At 39.9% G+C, this 14,920-nt stretch overlaps 1 protein-coding gene across 9 annotated transcripts in view; it reads right to left on the bottom strand.

The window, feature by feature from the left end:
- The window catches only part of LOC117964337 (neogenin-like), a 161,981-nt gene that overhangs the window by 6,694 nt on the left and 140,367 nt on the right, over nucleotides 1-14,920 (bottom strand). For 3 of the 9 annotated variants that reach the window (XM_058994978.1, XM_058994982.1, XM_058994983.1), the window contains exons 14-26: nucleotides 14,417-14,527; nucleotides 12,554-12,748; nucleotides 11,600-11,695; nucleotides 8,358-8,590; nucleotides 7,296-7,434; nucleotides 6,785-6,892; nucleotides 6,062-6,256; nucleotides 4,918-4,950; nucleotides 4,276-4,338; nucleotides 3,389-3,536; nucleotides 2,837-3,075; nucleotides 1,896-1,988; nucleotides 129-287 (exon numbers count right to left, since the gene is read on the bottom strand). In XM_058994978.1, the coding sequence (XP_058850961.1) occupies nucleotides 129-287; nucleotides 1,896-1,988; nucleotides 2,837-3,075; nucleotides 3,389-3,536; nucleotides 4,276-4,338; nucleotides 4,918-4,950; nucleotides 6,062-6,256; nucleotides 6,785-6,892; nucleotides 7,296-7,434; nucleotides 8,358-8,590; nucleotides 11,600-11,695; nucleotides 12,554-12,748; nucleotides 14,417-14,527 (1,812 nt within the window). The remainder of the gene's footprint in view (nucleotides 1-128; nucleotides 288-1,895; nucleotides 1,989-2,836; nucleotides 3,076-3,388; nucleotides 3,537-4,275; nucleotides 4,339-4,917; nucleotides 4,951-6,061; nucleotides 6,257-6,784; nucleotides 6,893-7,295; nucleotides 7,435-8,357; nucleotides 8,591-11,599; nucleotides 11,696-12,553; nucleotides 12,749-14,416; nucleotides 14,528-14,920) is intronic. The other 6 variants (XM_058994981.1, XM_058994984.1, XM_058994985.1 and 3 more) reach the window with 4 other exon arrangements.

The following is a 14,920-nucleotide window of genomic DNA, read 5'->3' as shown; positions in this document are numbered from 1 at the left end:
GTCTACAACAGTGAACCATTAAAACAAAAACCTGTCCAAATTGAAGTGTAACCTCATTGCACGAGCTCACACTGCTGCTCAAGTTCCTGAAGCTGCAGCTGTAGCAGTGGGTCAATCCCCAGTCTCACCTGAGGAGTTGGCCCTGTCTATGTGGGAGATGGAATTGGCGAGCGGCCGTGGGTTGAGCTGATGGTGGAGATAGCTGTGTGCCGGGGAGGCCAGGCTGCCGCAGTGATAATGGTGGTGAGGGTTATCAAGGGAATGGATGGGATGAGCACTAATCACAGCTGTGAATGAACACAATACAGAGAGAACGCGTTTACACCCAGAACAGACACGGGGGAGGCAAGACAGGATAAAAGAAACACTGTACATTCATATCAAAGAATTTGAAATCATACCAGCGATTCACTTCAGTCAGCTATGTAGTTTAGGAACCAGCATATTTATTGCAAACATGTATTTTTTTGTGATAACGTTCAATAGGATCAGCTGAATATGTATATAAAACACTAGCTTTAAAAAGAGACTCTTCAGGTGACAAGTGGAAACTGAGTTAAAGAAAGTTCATCTTGCAAGTTAGTTAAGAAATGTATTTAAAAAGCGAGATCTAGTCTGAAGAAAGCTCTTTACCCTACTTCTACGTAGTCTTACCAGGTCATTTCACAGTGTAACTAGAAACCAGGCAAGCAAGGTAGACGATATTGCTTTTTTAAAAATGAAAACACATGCAAGGCCTGCATAGTGAACAGAAGTATACAACAGGTAAGATTTATATTATTAGCTTCAATAAGCTACAGTCTCTATCAAAAGACCACCTTGTATAAAACTTTTACTGTATACCAACATTGTCAGATTGCCTTTCTTGTATTGATGTAAGTGAAAGAAATTTCTTGGCAAGTTACAGGCAAAACGAATTTAGCAAGCTCGTTTTCATTCAGAAAGCATTAAGACCACAGGCAAGCCTCCCTTAAACACATTACAGGGACGCTTCAGTTTATCAGATACTGCACACAGGTTGACTGCAGTAACCTGACAGCTGCACACAAGACAGATACAGTGTGAGCAAGGTGCAGCCCGCTGAAAACATCGCCAATTTCAAGAGATACATTATATATGGATGAATTTGGGGAATACAAGCTACGAGGGAGAAAACCTAATGCAGCATGACTGTCTAAAGCAAGTATCCCTTCTGTGAAAATAGTGTCCTATTCACTTGAGCACTTACCCTGAAGTTTAAACCATTAAAAAAAAACAAAAAAAAAACGTTACCAAGCTGTACTAGTAACCTACAAAGAAAGAAAAAGTGAAGTACTATATTTAAAACGAAGCACAGCCAGGTGAAATGAACCCAGCTGACTGCAAAACTGAAATAATAAATAGTTTATATATTGTAACCTCTTTTTTTTTTTTTTTAAATATAAACTCATAATGGTTGCGATACATTAACTTACTGTTACTACAAAATGATAAACATGTATTTGTTAGTAAAGTTAGTAGCTTCAGTTTTAGATTGTAATTTTTTACTGTATATACAGTTTATATATATATATATATTATATATATATATATATATATATATATATATTTATATTTTTTGTATTTAGGTGCTTTGACTACAAGTTCAGTAGCAGCTCTTCAATGCTAAATGACTAGACTAGATAATCCAATGTGTCTTTGTTAGTAAGCGCCATTGTGCACAGCAGTGTTTCGCCAGCAAAACAAAAAGAAACCTGATCCAAAGTGACAGATCAGCAGATGGCGCTGTCTCTTGCTTCCTCACTGGCTGATCTAGCCTAAATAACGTGTAACTATGAATATTGTCCCTTGAATAGCATGTGACTGCAGAGCATCCTAGCGCAGGAAGAGAAGGCTGATCTGGGTAGCAGACTTACGTTGTGGGGGCTGGGTGTCGAAAGGCATCATCATTCTGGGTCTCATCCCCCGCCGCCCTGCTAGTGTGGACATGCTGTCCTCTGATTCATGCCCTGCAAATCAAACATCGACCCGGCCTTCAGAACAAGCAAGGACTGGCCCCTCAATGGCAGGGAGTGCCACTCCATTCACCTACTCAACTACCAGTGCACCTGCTAAACAGACCTCCGGGCACAACTGCACTGTTCAATGGCTTTTCATTCATACTGAACACTGCTGCAACGCACATCTTCCACCGGGTTCTTAAGTTCAATACTATTGGAGACGCACTTTTGTAGTAAATTCTTTTAGAACCTATGGGTGGCAATTCTGTTGAATGCTGTCTGGCTGTTCAGAATTCAAAATGCTACCGGATTCAGAGTTCTGAAAACATTCTGTCAACAGTTTAAATAATGTATACTGATTAGTTAAGCCCACTCAACTGTATGGAAAAATAAAATAATAAAAAAAATACTGTCATGCTTTTGTAACACTTAAAACGAGAGGGCGAGTTGTAACAGTTAAAAAACAGTCCTAAATATATATAGAGTGCTGACAGTTGCTTAAGCTGTATCTAGCCAAAGACTACCGAATTTTTGTAAACTACATGTATGTATCGTTCATATCGTGACACAAAACCAAAAGCACAACATAGCTCGTTACAGTTCACCAAATGGTTTGTGAATGAACAAATAAGTGTGTTTTATTGTTGGCAGGAATACACACACACCCTGTCCGATTTAATTACTCTTAACAAAATGGCCCATTGTATTATGTATTATACAAGTAGCCCCTCAGGACGTGCCCTAAACAGCATGTGTGTAAGGCCAGTCATTTTCCACTCAAAACTCTCCTAACATTGAAATGCCTTATCGGTGGTTGCGTGACCTTCCCCCTGCAGTGCCCCCTGCTGGTGGCTCACCGCGGTAGGAGTTGCGTCGCTGGAGGATGCTGCTGTCCATGGCGGTGTCCACTGGCGGGATGTCCTGAGAGGTGTGGGGGATGGGTGTCTCCGTCATGACAGGGTTGGGCTCTGGAGACTTGTCGATGGGTTTCAGCTCCAGCCTCTCGTGGTGGATCCACAGGTCTGGTGGTTTCAGGTCCTTCGAGTTGACCTTGTACTTGTGAGAGCCGTTCACTGATTTACAGGCTGCCCTCTTCCTGCAGAGCAGAGCGAATCACACCGGAGTCAACAAGGGGGCTTTGAATTCAACAGCAAATAGTATCCACCCTAGTATTTTATATATTTTAACACTAATACACTAAAAAAAGCACTGATAGGCATTTGATTTTGTAACAGCTGTTGTATTTTTATTATCTGCACAACAGCTTTCACTGGCGTTTCACACGTAAGAAACAATGTGTATACCAAGCTTCACCATTAGCTGTTCTGAAGATGTGGGTACATGGCACACATTTTTGTAACAAGTGTAAATGCTAAAAACATTTTTTTTGTGTGTGTGTCTGCACATACTTCTTCTGCTGGGAGTTGGTGCGCCAGGTACAGAGGGCAGCCACGATCACCACGACGATGATGGTGAAGGCGCCCACAGACACGATTATAATCAGCAGCATGTTGTTATCCAGAGTGGGGGTCGGGCTCCCCGAGTGGCTGGGTCTCCCTGGAACAGACCAATCAACACCAGAGTCAGTGACGCTCATACCAGGGGTCCTTTATAAAGAGTACTCCACTAAACTGCCTACTTGATAAATGAATTACCTTTCCACTGTTTGTGCACCATTCAAATTATAATTCTAAATTGATAGCTGAGTATCTAAGAATGGGTTCCGCTAGTCTGACACATTCAGATGTTCTTTTACGTTTCAAGAATTCTGTGAGGCTGTTAACTTTAAAACAGAAGTGGGTTCACAGTATACAGTATAAGTCTTGGGTTGGGGTATACCTAACAAATATACTTACATAAAAACTAATTTCAAAACACACACACATATTTTTATATATATATATATATATAATATAAAGGTAATCTTTCAACGCTGCAGACATGTGTTGAGGTCTAGAAAACTAATGGACTGAATATATAGAACGATTTATTTCTCAGTCTAAAAAACATGAATCTATTTAATTAGTTATCCTTACTAAGAGATACCCCCGTGGGGATGAGCCACAGCTGTATTTTTACAGTACCAGGTAATGTACCTGAATTGCAACAACTACTTTTTTTAGTGGAAGTCTTGTGATAATCCAGGTAGATGGTTGATGCAATTAGGGTGTCAAATGGGGAAAACACAAAACAAAAATAGAGCCGTGGCTTATCCACGAGAGATAAACGTTGATAAAAACCAACCCCTCAATTCAGAAAATAATTTAAATAAAAACTAAATAAACAGCTACATTACCAACTGAGCCGAACTCCCTGTGTGGTATTGTGTTGCGACCGCCTGGTTTAACTGGTCCAGAAGCTGATCAAGAGAAGAGGAGAATAAATCATAGCTAAAGGCTGCCATAGTCATACTGTGCTAATATGCATGGATTCAAATCTAGCACTGACTTACAGTAGAGAAATCTCAACCGAACAACATAGTAAGTAGTCAATAAGGTAATATAGGGCCCTATTCACAAAACGTTAAGGAATGTTTTGTTAAGGACTATTTTTAAAGCCAGTTTTGATTAATTAAATTGAGTTTGCAGTTCAGGAGACCACTGTAGAGAGGGTTTATTCTCATTTTTCAAAGTACTGTGTCCTTAAAAACACATTCCTCAGCGTTTTGTGAACATAAAAAAATAAGCTGGTGGAGGCCAGTTGTACTTGCATTTCTTTTCATGTATTTCTATCAATTAGGTTGGATACATTTTTGTATTTGAAAACTGCCCCCCGTATGAACATTAGCAATTCTAAATGTGTGTTTTGTGAAAGAGGCTTTTTGGCAATAAGCAAGGCTTTGGAATCGGGGGGCTGTGGGTTCTTGGAAAGCAGATAAACGAATACGAGAGGGATGCAGAATGAAGGACAAGGACAAGTAGCGGCTTGGCTCCATTACCTTGGTCATTAGCCATTTTGTCAGAAGATTCAGCTAACAGGTCAAGCGTTAGGTGGAGGGAGAGAAAATAGAGAGGTGTTTAGACAGGGGAGAGGTGCAGGCAGGCAGGTTTTCAGCACGGCGAACTACAGTAGGGGCGGCAGTTGCTGTTTAATTTCCTAAATACACTTTAGGATTAAACAGGTTTAAACTTTGACCCATTGAGCATGTTTTTTAATCAAATTAGAAAAGTCATCATAAAAAGCCATCCATCACTGTCTATAAATGGCTGCAGCATGTATTTGTGTATAAGACAGTATGTGTACAGCATTTAACTGTATAAAGACATTGGAGAAATATTGAACATATTGGCCTGTACTCTACACTTATTACTATGTAACACTAAGGTGTTACTTTGGACAATGGCAAAACTGTAAATGCTTGACACTTTGCTTACTATTAACTCACCTACGTCAAGAACAGTACCATTAAAACCAAGCCACCTGGTTTTGACTTCTATAGCTAACATGAAAAACCACGCAAAAGATGGTCTTTTTGATAAACATTAAACAAAGCTAGTTTGTGCTATGATAGTCCGACTGACTTATATGAATGCCATGGTCCTTATATTCAGTTTATACATCTGTTTAAACAATTGCTGATTACCAAACCATTATTTAGAAAACAACATCAATAGAATCACTGGTTTTTTTGGATATTAAATTCTCTAAACATTTCTTGTGTTTATTCTGTTCTGTACTGTTTCTTAAGACACTCAGCATTTAAACTTGGTTCACTTTGAAACAAGCTGGATTTTCCATAACCATTCGATTCCATTGTGAACTTGTGAAGCACCCTCTGAATGAATACTGACAGCTTGTTAAAACAGCATTTTAAACACAAAGCTGTCACTACCTACAGGGGAATTAAGAAAGCTAATAACAGGAGAAAATGAACCGTGACTGGGAAACTATTTTCAAACTGGAAGATTAATGTAAATGGCATTCTTGGTATAGAACACCACACCCTCAGGAGGGTTAGAACTTCTACTAGCTTGGGTGTATTTCTTCCGGACCACTCCCCTCCTTAACCAAAAACCAAAAAACATTACTTCAACTCACACCACCATATTTTACATGACAATTACCTCGACATCGCCACCTACCTTTGGGAGTCCTGAACTGCACCGCCTCCGACATGGGTCCCATTCCTTTAGAATTCCGTGCCTGGATTTTGAAGTAATACGATGTATCAAGGGTTAAATCCTGAATCTGGTGAGTGAGTCTGTTCCCCACCACTGGCTCAATGACCCAGTCATGAACTTCAGCGTTCACATCCGTGCTGTAATAGATGATGTAGCCTAAACCAGAGTAAAAGAGTGAGTTTGAACCGTGTTTAAGGGCTGATTTCATGAATGTATGCAATGTAATCTTAATTCCAGTTGCACTAGTTCTTATGTCTGCTGCATGCCCCCAAATCATCTTTACACTAATGTAGAATTCCTAGGTTTTTTTTTTCCATGGTTTAGCCTTCTGTGCACTTATTGACAGGCCTGTATGTTTCCATTCCCCAAAAGTGGTTTTAGCAGTTTGGACAAAAGCTTCCTCCAGCCTTGAACCCTTGTTTACAACTACAGAACGGGATTCAATCATCAATCTCCTATTACTACTAGCAGCTGCAGGTGATACTTTTGAAAGCTCAAAAAAAAAAAAAAATATAGGAAGGGGGGCTCATCTGTATCCAAAGTAGACTTTGCTATACTGAAAACAGACAACTGCAAGGATCATTTTTTTAAACCAGCTTAATCCGTCACTGTTTGTTTTAGCTGAATCGATCATTGTATGTTGCGGTTCTTCATGGATGAAACGAGGATGAAAGGCTCCGTTACCTGTGATCTTGCCGTTGGCTTCGGACGGAGGCTGCCAGTTGATGATGATGGTTCGAGGTCTCCCTTCCTTGCTCACCACCGTCACGTCTTTTGGGGGAGAGTTCGGAACTACAGGAGACACAAAGCGTTACAGTCCAGACGGTGAAAGACTGGCAGTGGTTCAGATTTGTGATATGGACTAACATTCGGAACTTATTGAAGTTAGGTGTGGACTCATTTTCACTAGGTTGAGGAAATGTAAAAAAGCTATTTTGCAGACATGCAGTGCAGTCATGCCAGTCTCAGTTGGGATGATAAGACCTATGGTCCACTCCAGGGATTATGTCGCGATCAGAAAAAAAATTCAGTCACTCGACATTTCAAATCGTTATTTTTGAGATCACAGGATAAACAAATCTCAGGATCTAGACCATACAAATTGTTATTATTATGTCCCCATTGAGCCACCGTACATCCCAGTTGCCTGGCAACAGTACAAAGCCCACAGCTGCTGTAAAGACTCTTTCCTTACTTGTCTCAAGGGTGGTCCCATGCGCCGTCATGCTCCAGGTGCTGGATCGACGTCCTTTAGTGACCATAACTGAAAACTCATACAGGGTATTGGGCTTCAGCCCCGTCACCATGTAGTTAAGGTTTGTTGTGTTTGCAGTCTGAGAGGGAGAAAAAAAAGCAGAACAAAAATACAGTTCAGTTTCAAACCACAACCACATGTTTAAGATCAAATGATCACATGGAATTTATAGAAGGGAATCTCCTTTATTAAATGGTGAGAAAATCGATAACATAAGACACATATAACTAATTCAAAAACAGCATAATGGCAAATTTTGGGGGACGGGGGGGGGGGGACTTTTTTTAGGTGTAGTACCATACTGCTACCACTGAGTGGCGCCTTCTACATGTGCAAATTACAAACATGGAGTACTTGCATGCATTAACTGTGCCTATACTAAATTATACATGCACTGAAAGATGTAACACTATACCTGACATACCTCTCTATCTCTAATAGAAGAGCTCTCTAAACCCTTGGATCTCACTTGACATGAGGTCACCAAGTCCTGCTACTACTTGCAGCAGTACGAGGTTATAAAGGGCACGCAGCCCTTTAATTACCCTGTCACGTGTTATTGCTTTCTTAGCGCATTTTACCAAGATTATTTATTCTGTTTTTTTTTTCCCCAAAAGATAAGTTTATATTCATGCATAAGCGCACGGTAAACTAAGTTTATACACACGTTTTTGAATAAATCAGTCTTCATCTCACCAGCACATAAGAGCTTATATTTGCGACAATGCTGTAATTCAGATACATACAACTACATTCCACCCATAACGCCACACCAGTATATCGTATTGTTCAAGCACGTATTCTATGTCTATATTCTAAAACTCGAGAAAAAAACGTCTTATTAGATGCATGAAGCAGAGACAAGGCCAAAACCAAAGACCATCGCACTATCTTCTTATATAACCTGTGTATAATGTATTTGTGTGCTTGCAGCTTTGAGCAGAGCTGGTTCGATTAAGAAGTCATGGTAAGAACACTTTGGGGAAAACATTGAGGCAATACCTTGTACTTGGTGTTGGCAGGGATGTTGGTCTTCCAGCGCACCGTGTAGTAGCGAGCGTCGGTTATCTTCTGGTTCTTGGGCAGGGAGTTGTCGGCCCAGGTGACCTTGATGGTGTCGTGGCTCAGGACTGATGCCTGCACTCCCACGGGTGGCAGCATGGGGGAAGGGTCTGGTACTGGAGTGTATGGAGCATTGAAAAGTTCATATAAAACAACCTCAGGGTCTAATGGGTCTGAGAGCAGTTAAATGTCAGAAAATAATAATTAAAAAAAGAAGCCAGGGAAAAATAAGCGCAATCAAACAAAAACGGGAGGGAGGGAGGGTAAAGGAGTTAATGAGTTAAAAATGAAGGGGAGGGTGGAAGGATATGGGGGGGGGGGTGGGGAGGGAGTGAAGAAAGAGAGAGAGAATATAATATTAGTACAGAATACCAAGATAACACTACAGGATTATTAGGACTACAACTTTCTAAAGAGGTTTCTCTGTGAAGATAAGAGATAAGAAGAGAGAGACTGTACTCTCATTGTTTCATTTGATTGTCAAGGGTTTTCAGAGGGAGAAATGGGTATCTGTTAGACACCAGATATTTTACACCCATCATGTTTTGCAAAGCTTCTGTCTACAAAAAAATTAGTCTTTGAAACTCTTATTGAAATACTGTGGTGTAGAGTACCTGGTTACAAACCCTTCATTTACTGACAAAGGGGGGCTCATTTTTACCTGCTTGGAACACTTACAAAACAAAAAGACAAGGGTCTCTGCACTTAGCATTTTGTTTGTTTTCTTTTTGTTTTATTGTGAACAATTCTGTTTCTTCTCCATTTTTCCCCCCACTGTTTGACCGAAAACTTGCATACAATTCGCCAAAAAGTTGGTCCATTAAAATATATAATAAAAATAAACACAAGCCCTGAGATTGTATTTTGATTTATAAAACTGAGGTAAAACTATAGGAGAAACTAGAAGACTAATGTACACTGAGGTTTGTCTACTTCACTTCTTATAAGTTTTACCTCAGAATTTATGATTTATGAGTGTTTGACAATTCTGGATAAAAAGGAGTTCCCCACAGAAACAGACTACCCCAATAAATGTTCCCTTTTCTGCACAGACGTTCTATGCCTTCATAAAGAATTCCCCAGATCTGCTATAAAAGGCCCCATTCATAGTTCAGGGTCTATAATGGGTTTCCAGTGAGAATGCAAGGAGGCCTTCACTGACACTTTGGGCTAGAGTGCAAATCAAATCCAAGGTTTTGAGATGATGCAGGCCAACCTACTCAGAAGGGTTGTTGTGTGTGGTTCAAGCTTGTACACATGGGGGCTTTTATGTGACCAGTGTGTCTTTCTTAAACAGCACATTGTATTAAAACCCTTTTTTAATGAGTAGCAGTTAACTCTCAGCCCTGGTTTGTGAACACACATGTTTTTGGTCATTTCTGTTACCTTTAGCAGCAGACTAATAGTCTAACTATTTCCACTGCTTTACAAACAGAGCCCTGCGGTAATTGAAACTCTCTAAATGAGAATCCTTGTATCACATCACATGTAAGTTTGACAGTGCTTCAGCAAGTTATAACATGGTTTAAGAGTTCCACGTACCCTCTTGGGCATTTTTCTATGGCTTGTCAACAACAATAGGTAATGGTCCGAAACACTGCATACTGGGACCAAGAAAAGACCACTCAGACATGACTACTGTTGACTGCACAGAAATGTGTTCAAGATATCTGAAAACAAGAGTCATGAACCCATACTTCACACTTTTACAGAGCAAGTGTTTCTGTATGTGTGTTTAACAATGTAAGGGTTAAAATAACTGAAGACACTACAGATTATTTCTGTAGATTTGGGATTTCTGTAGAAATGTATTCAGGGCATCCGCCAACAACAGTTTGACTTGCCCATACAGTTGCTTGGATCTTTGTGCTGGTATTATCTGTCACATTATGCATGCAATTCCAAAGACCGCTTGCTGTTTAATATTCCAAGAGTGGTTTAAACTTGCTGAAGAAATTTAAGAAAAAAAAAAATCTAGCTTGTGAGCACAAGCTGTGTGTCTCCGAGTCTGCTAAGATCCAGCCTTTAGATAAAAGATTTAAAATATAGGCTGTTTAATTCAATTCTTCACATTGTGCAAAATGACTTAGCCCTGCTGCAATTAACACTGGATCAACCTTGCAATTAAAATGCAATTCATAACTGACATGACAGCAACCGTTTAGAAAAGGAACATGCATGTTCATCAGCAGGCCAGTCATCTTCCAGGCTTACGTTTCTCTGGTTAGCCCTTATAACTGCTAGAGCGTGAATCACTCCTTTTAGTATTTTGTTACGCATGCTGAACAATGAGCCAGGAATGCTGTGCTAATGCTACAACACGGGCAGCATGTTCACAAGATCAGCACCTTGACAAATTCAAATGCACGAGTCTGACAGATTGTGTGTTTGTACCCACAAAGTCAACACTCCCCACAATAAGTGGGCTTCTACAGTATGACACTTTGCACACAGTGGTGTTGCTTTTAAAATTATGGTGACTGTAGCTATTAAAATAATTTTGTACTTCCATTAGCTACAGAGGTCTAAAATATGCAGCTTAGAAAGACACGCATCTTATTAGCAAACATGTATTTTAATGGGGACTATTTCACTCACCAATTGAAATGACCAAGGAAGTGCAACATTACCTGAAAGCATGGCTTGCAAACAGATATTTATTTACTTTAGTGTAGTACCAGATACAGCACCCAATCAATATATCGCGGGTGTCGGGGTCCAATATAAATCCACTATATATATCGAGGGCCACGATATAGCGAGAGACCCATAGAAAAATGGTAAAACATTAGCTACAAACCCTTTACACTCTCATGCACTGTGAGGAATATAGACCTCATCATTCAGTTCAGGTCCTCAAGCAAACACGGCCAGTTAGTTTGTAGTTTGTCCACAGACGGCTGTGTTGTGAACTGAACCAAAGTTAAACCTCCTGGTAGTGCCAGGTAGAGAATAATGATCACAATTTGTCACAGTCTCTGCTTGAGAAGTGCCAAAGATTCAATGCATTGAGGCATGACGGTCCCTCCCCCTCAAACGCACCTTTCAAAATGGAACCGGGCCTATGCTGTGGACTCTAGCCTGCTCTACAGTCCTACCTGACAACGGGCCTATCATGTTGACTACAGCCTGCTCTACAGTCTTTCCTGACAACGGGCCTATCGTGTTGACGACAGCCTTACCTGACAATGGCCTGGTAGCTGCACTCTCGTACACCGGGATCCCCTCTCCAACATTGTTGAAGGCTTTGAGAGTCAGAACATAGTGGGAACTTGGGTCTGCAACAAGAAAAACACAAACACAATTTCAAATGCCATCTTTTCCTCTAGTCGGACAGTTCCACCGAGACGCATTTCAGAATTCATCATTTCTACAAACTGCATATTTTAATTAATTTCATTTTAATTACAGTTTTAGTATTTTTTTTTTTTTTTTTTTTTACTAATGCATTATTTCCTGTGGGAGCACAAATCATATTAAAAAGTTTTTCTGTTATTAATGCCATGTAAAACTGTTAAATATGACAACATACAAGTTCAATAAAGTTACTTGTCTACAATACACACCTTACTGTCTAAAATGGCAATGCAGCTATAAAATACTTTAAAAAACAAGCAATAAAAACCAGTGTTGAAAACAAAGCAAAACAAATGGTTAAGTCTACGATATGTCAGTGTACACATACATCCAAGATAGATTACAACAGATGACAGGTCAGTTTATGTGGAGGGCCTAACTCTCTATAATGGGCTCAACTTAGCCATCAAGGTTGCCTGACACAGAAAGCACTGTCTTGATGTGTCAAAAGCCTGTGTGTGTGGCTTGAGTTCCAGGCTCATTTTCAACAAAAGTGCAGCCTTGAGGTAAAAGGCAGAGACTAGAACCTACAGCTCCAGAACCCCTTTTCATGGTGTTCCACAGTCGTGATGTCAAAGCCACCCATTAACTTGGTGATTGTTGCTACCTGGTTCAAAGTATCTCACTTTTTATTTTTTAGAAATTAAAAAAAAAAAAAAAAAAAAAGTACACACAAATTCAGATTTATCTCAATGCTAGTTGACTGGAACATTGGTGTTTATTATAAACCATTATCATAACAACCACCCTCACACCCCAAAGAACAGCCCTGTTCTTACCCAGGTTCTCTATGGTGTAGTAGCGCTGCTTATAGTCCACCTTGATGGTCTGAGCGTGGGGGCTGCCGATGCCGTAGCCGATGGCATAGCCCCTGACCACGATGTTCTGGTTCTCCGGTGGTGTCCAGCTGACCACGATGCTGGTGACCAGCGGCCGGACGTGCAGAGAGCTGGGGATGTCCGGCACTCGGCTCTCTGAAGGAGAGAGATGGGGGTCAGTTTAAAAAACAACAGACGGGTCTTACCAAATACCCCTTTGAACCAATTCATTTATCACGTGACTAAAACCGTAACTCACACCCTGGTTTTTCAAGTAAAATACATTTTGAAAAAAAAAATAATAATAAATAAGAAGTCACTATTACAGCATCTTCTCAAAGTTACAATATAACACACTTAACTTAAGCACAAGTGAATTGAGTCTGTTGCTCATCTCTCATCTGACACCTTTTTTCACTCTCTCCTGTCTTATGGGTTTACAATAATGCCCATTTACTCATATGTATCCTTATACCTCTATAAATATTATATTTAATAAATATTTGAAATAAATCCCCTACTGGAACATAAACAGCAGATATCATAAACTAGTCCTGGAAAACGCTTACAAAATCCACAGGCTTTCATTATGGTTTGTTATATGCTTTTAGCATTAGTGGTACTGCAAACATAACAAGATGTATTGGAACATTACAAATTGAGAGTAATTTTAAAGCCAGTGCAAGCCATCTCTAACAAATGCTGCCTAAGAGCATTAAATGGCTTTCAGACATCAGGATTAAGCATTAAAGCACTTGGTACCGCTTCGTTTGATGCTGCAGTTCCATTACAGATACATTGACGTAGTATTATTAACCAAACAGAGAATTCCTAATTAGTCTCTGTGTACCAGTAATTGCATTACATTAATGTTACTTATAACAAAGCTGAAGCAAAAGGCTACTGTGAAAAATGTAATTAAAACAAAAATCTGAAACCACAGTGGTTCATCCGGAGATAAAAACGTGTGCCACTTTCAAGAACAAAAAAAAAGATCTTTAAAAGCTTTTAACATGACAGAGATTTTCTTTTCTTTATTGGCAATTCCCAAACAAAGGCAGATGTCTTCCAGATTCCTCACTTCATTTCACAAGTCTAATTAAAATCCCAAAGAAATTGTATGCAATCTCTTTGTCCCCAAACCTTAAGGCATGTTACACCGCTGACAATAAGAAAAGCAGGAATAACAACAACAAAATATGACAAACTACAACAGTAATTGTGCTGCCTCTTGCAAGAATGCTGGAGGATTTGAACTCCAACATTAATTAAAACAACTGAGGCTGGCCACTGTACATGGTCCAACACTCATATGACTGAATAGTGGAATCCCTGACATACTGGAATATATAAAATACGCATCTCTCTGTTGCAAGACTGTTTGTCATGACGGGCAAGGTAGCACATGTGTACAACATATCATCCATGTACAATTTAAATCCATCATTGCAACATGTGCTTCTTTGAAAACTGCACTTTTCAACCAATGTTGCAAATGGAGGTGCATGAAATAAATGACTTCTGGAATAATTTTGGTGGCTACCACCACTTAAATGAGTACAGTCCTAGAGGCCCTTGGTGGCCCAACACCCTATTGATATTACGGACAGGGGTGTCTTTTTTTGTCCAACCCCTCTAATTAAAACTAATGTAAAAGCTGTCCCTATTTTAGTCATGCTATGTTCTACAGTTCCAAGTCATTTGTATCTCTTTCGTTTACCAATCTGAGACCACCTCGTTAGGTTGGGTAGCTAATTTTATTTTCTTCACATTAGACACCAAATCAAAACATTGTTAAGTTATATATATATAAAGCATACATACCATCCAGGTCGCTCTCAAATGTCTCTGCAGTAAGCCAGTCCGTGGCTGGGCCAGTTCCATTTGCAGTAATGGCAGCCACGCGAAACGTATACTCTGTGCCACGCTCCAGACCTGGGAATAGAGGTGAGCAAACATTAATACCTCAAGGAATTCATTTGAACCTAAATACAACATTTTATTCCACGTATTCACCATTTTTATAAAATGTTTTCCAAATTATTTTAGCTGAAGAGGCCGAATCTTGTGGCTCAAATTCCACAAAAGCAACTGACACTGAAAAGACACAGGGTTAAAAGCTTTAAAAACCAAGCCATGTTCTTTCCTCTCAGTTGCACAGAAATATTCTTGCAAGTCTCTTGTTCATTTTCCCACCACACCATTACCTCCCTGCAGCAGGTGTTACTATCTACAGTCAGCAAAGACATTCCATGTTTCTAAGGGGGCTCTGATAGCTGTTGCACAGGAAGTGAAACTACAGTGTGGCAGCTTGTTAAATGGACTTCA

The sequence above is a fragment of the Acipenser ruthenus genome, chromosome 21 (genome assembly GCF_902713425.1).
Source record: "Acipenser ruthenus chromosome 21, fAciRut3.2 maternal haplotype, whole genome shotgun sequence".
Classification (NCBI taxonomy): domain Eukaryota; kingdom Metazoa; phylum Chordata; class Actinopteri; order Acipenseriformes; family Acipenseridae; genus Acipenser; species Acipenser ruthenus.
Note: the sequence above shows the minus strand (reverse complement) of the source record. Positions and strands in the feature narration are given on the sequence as shown.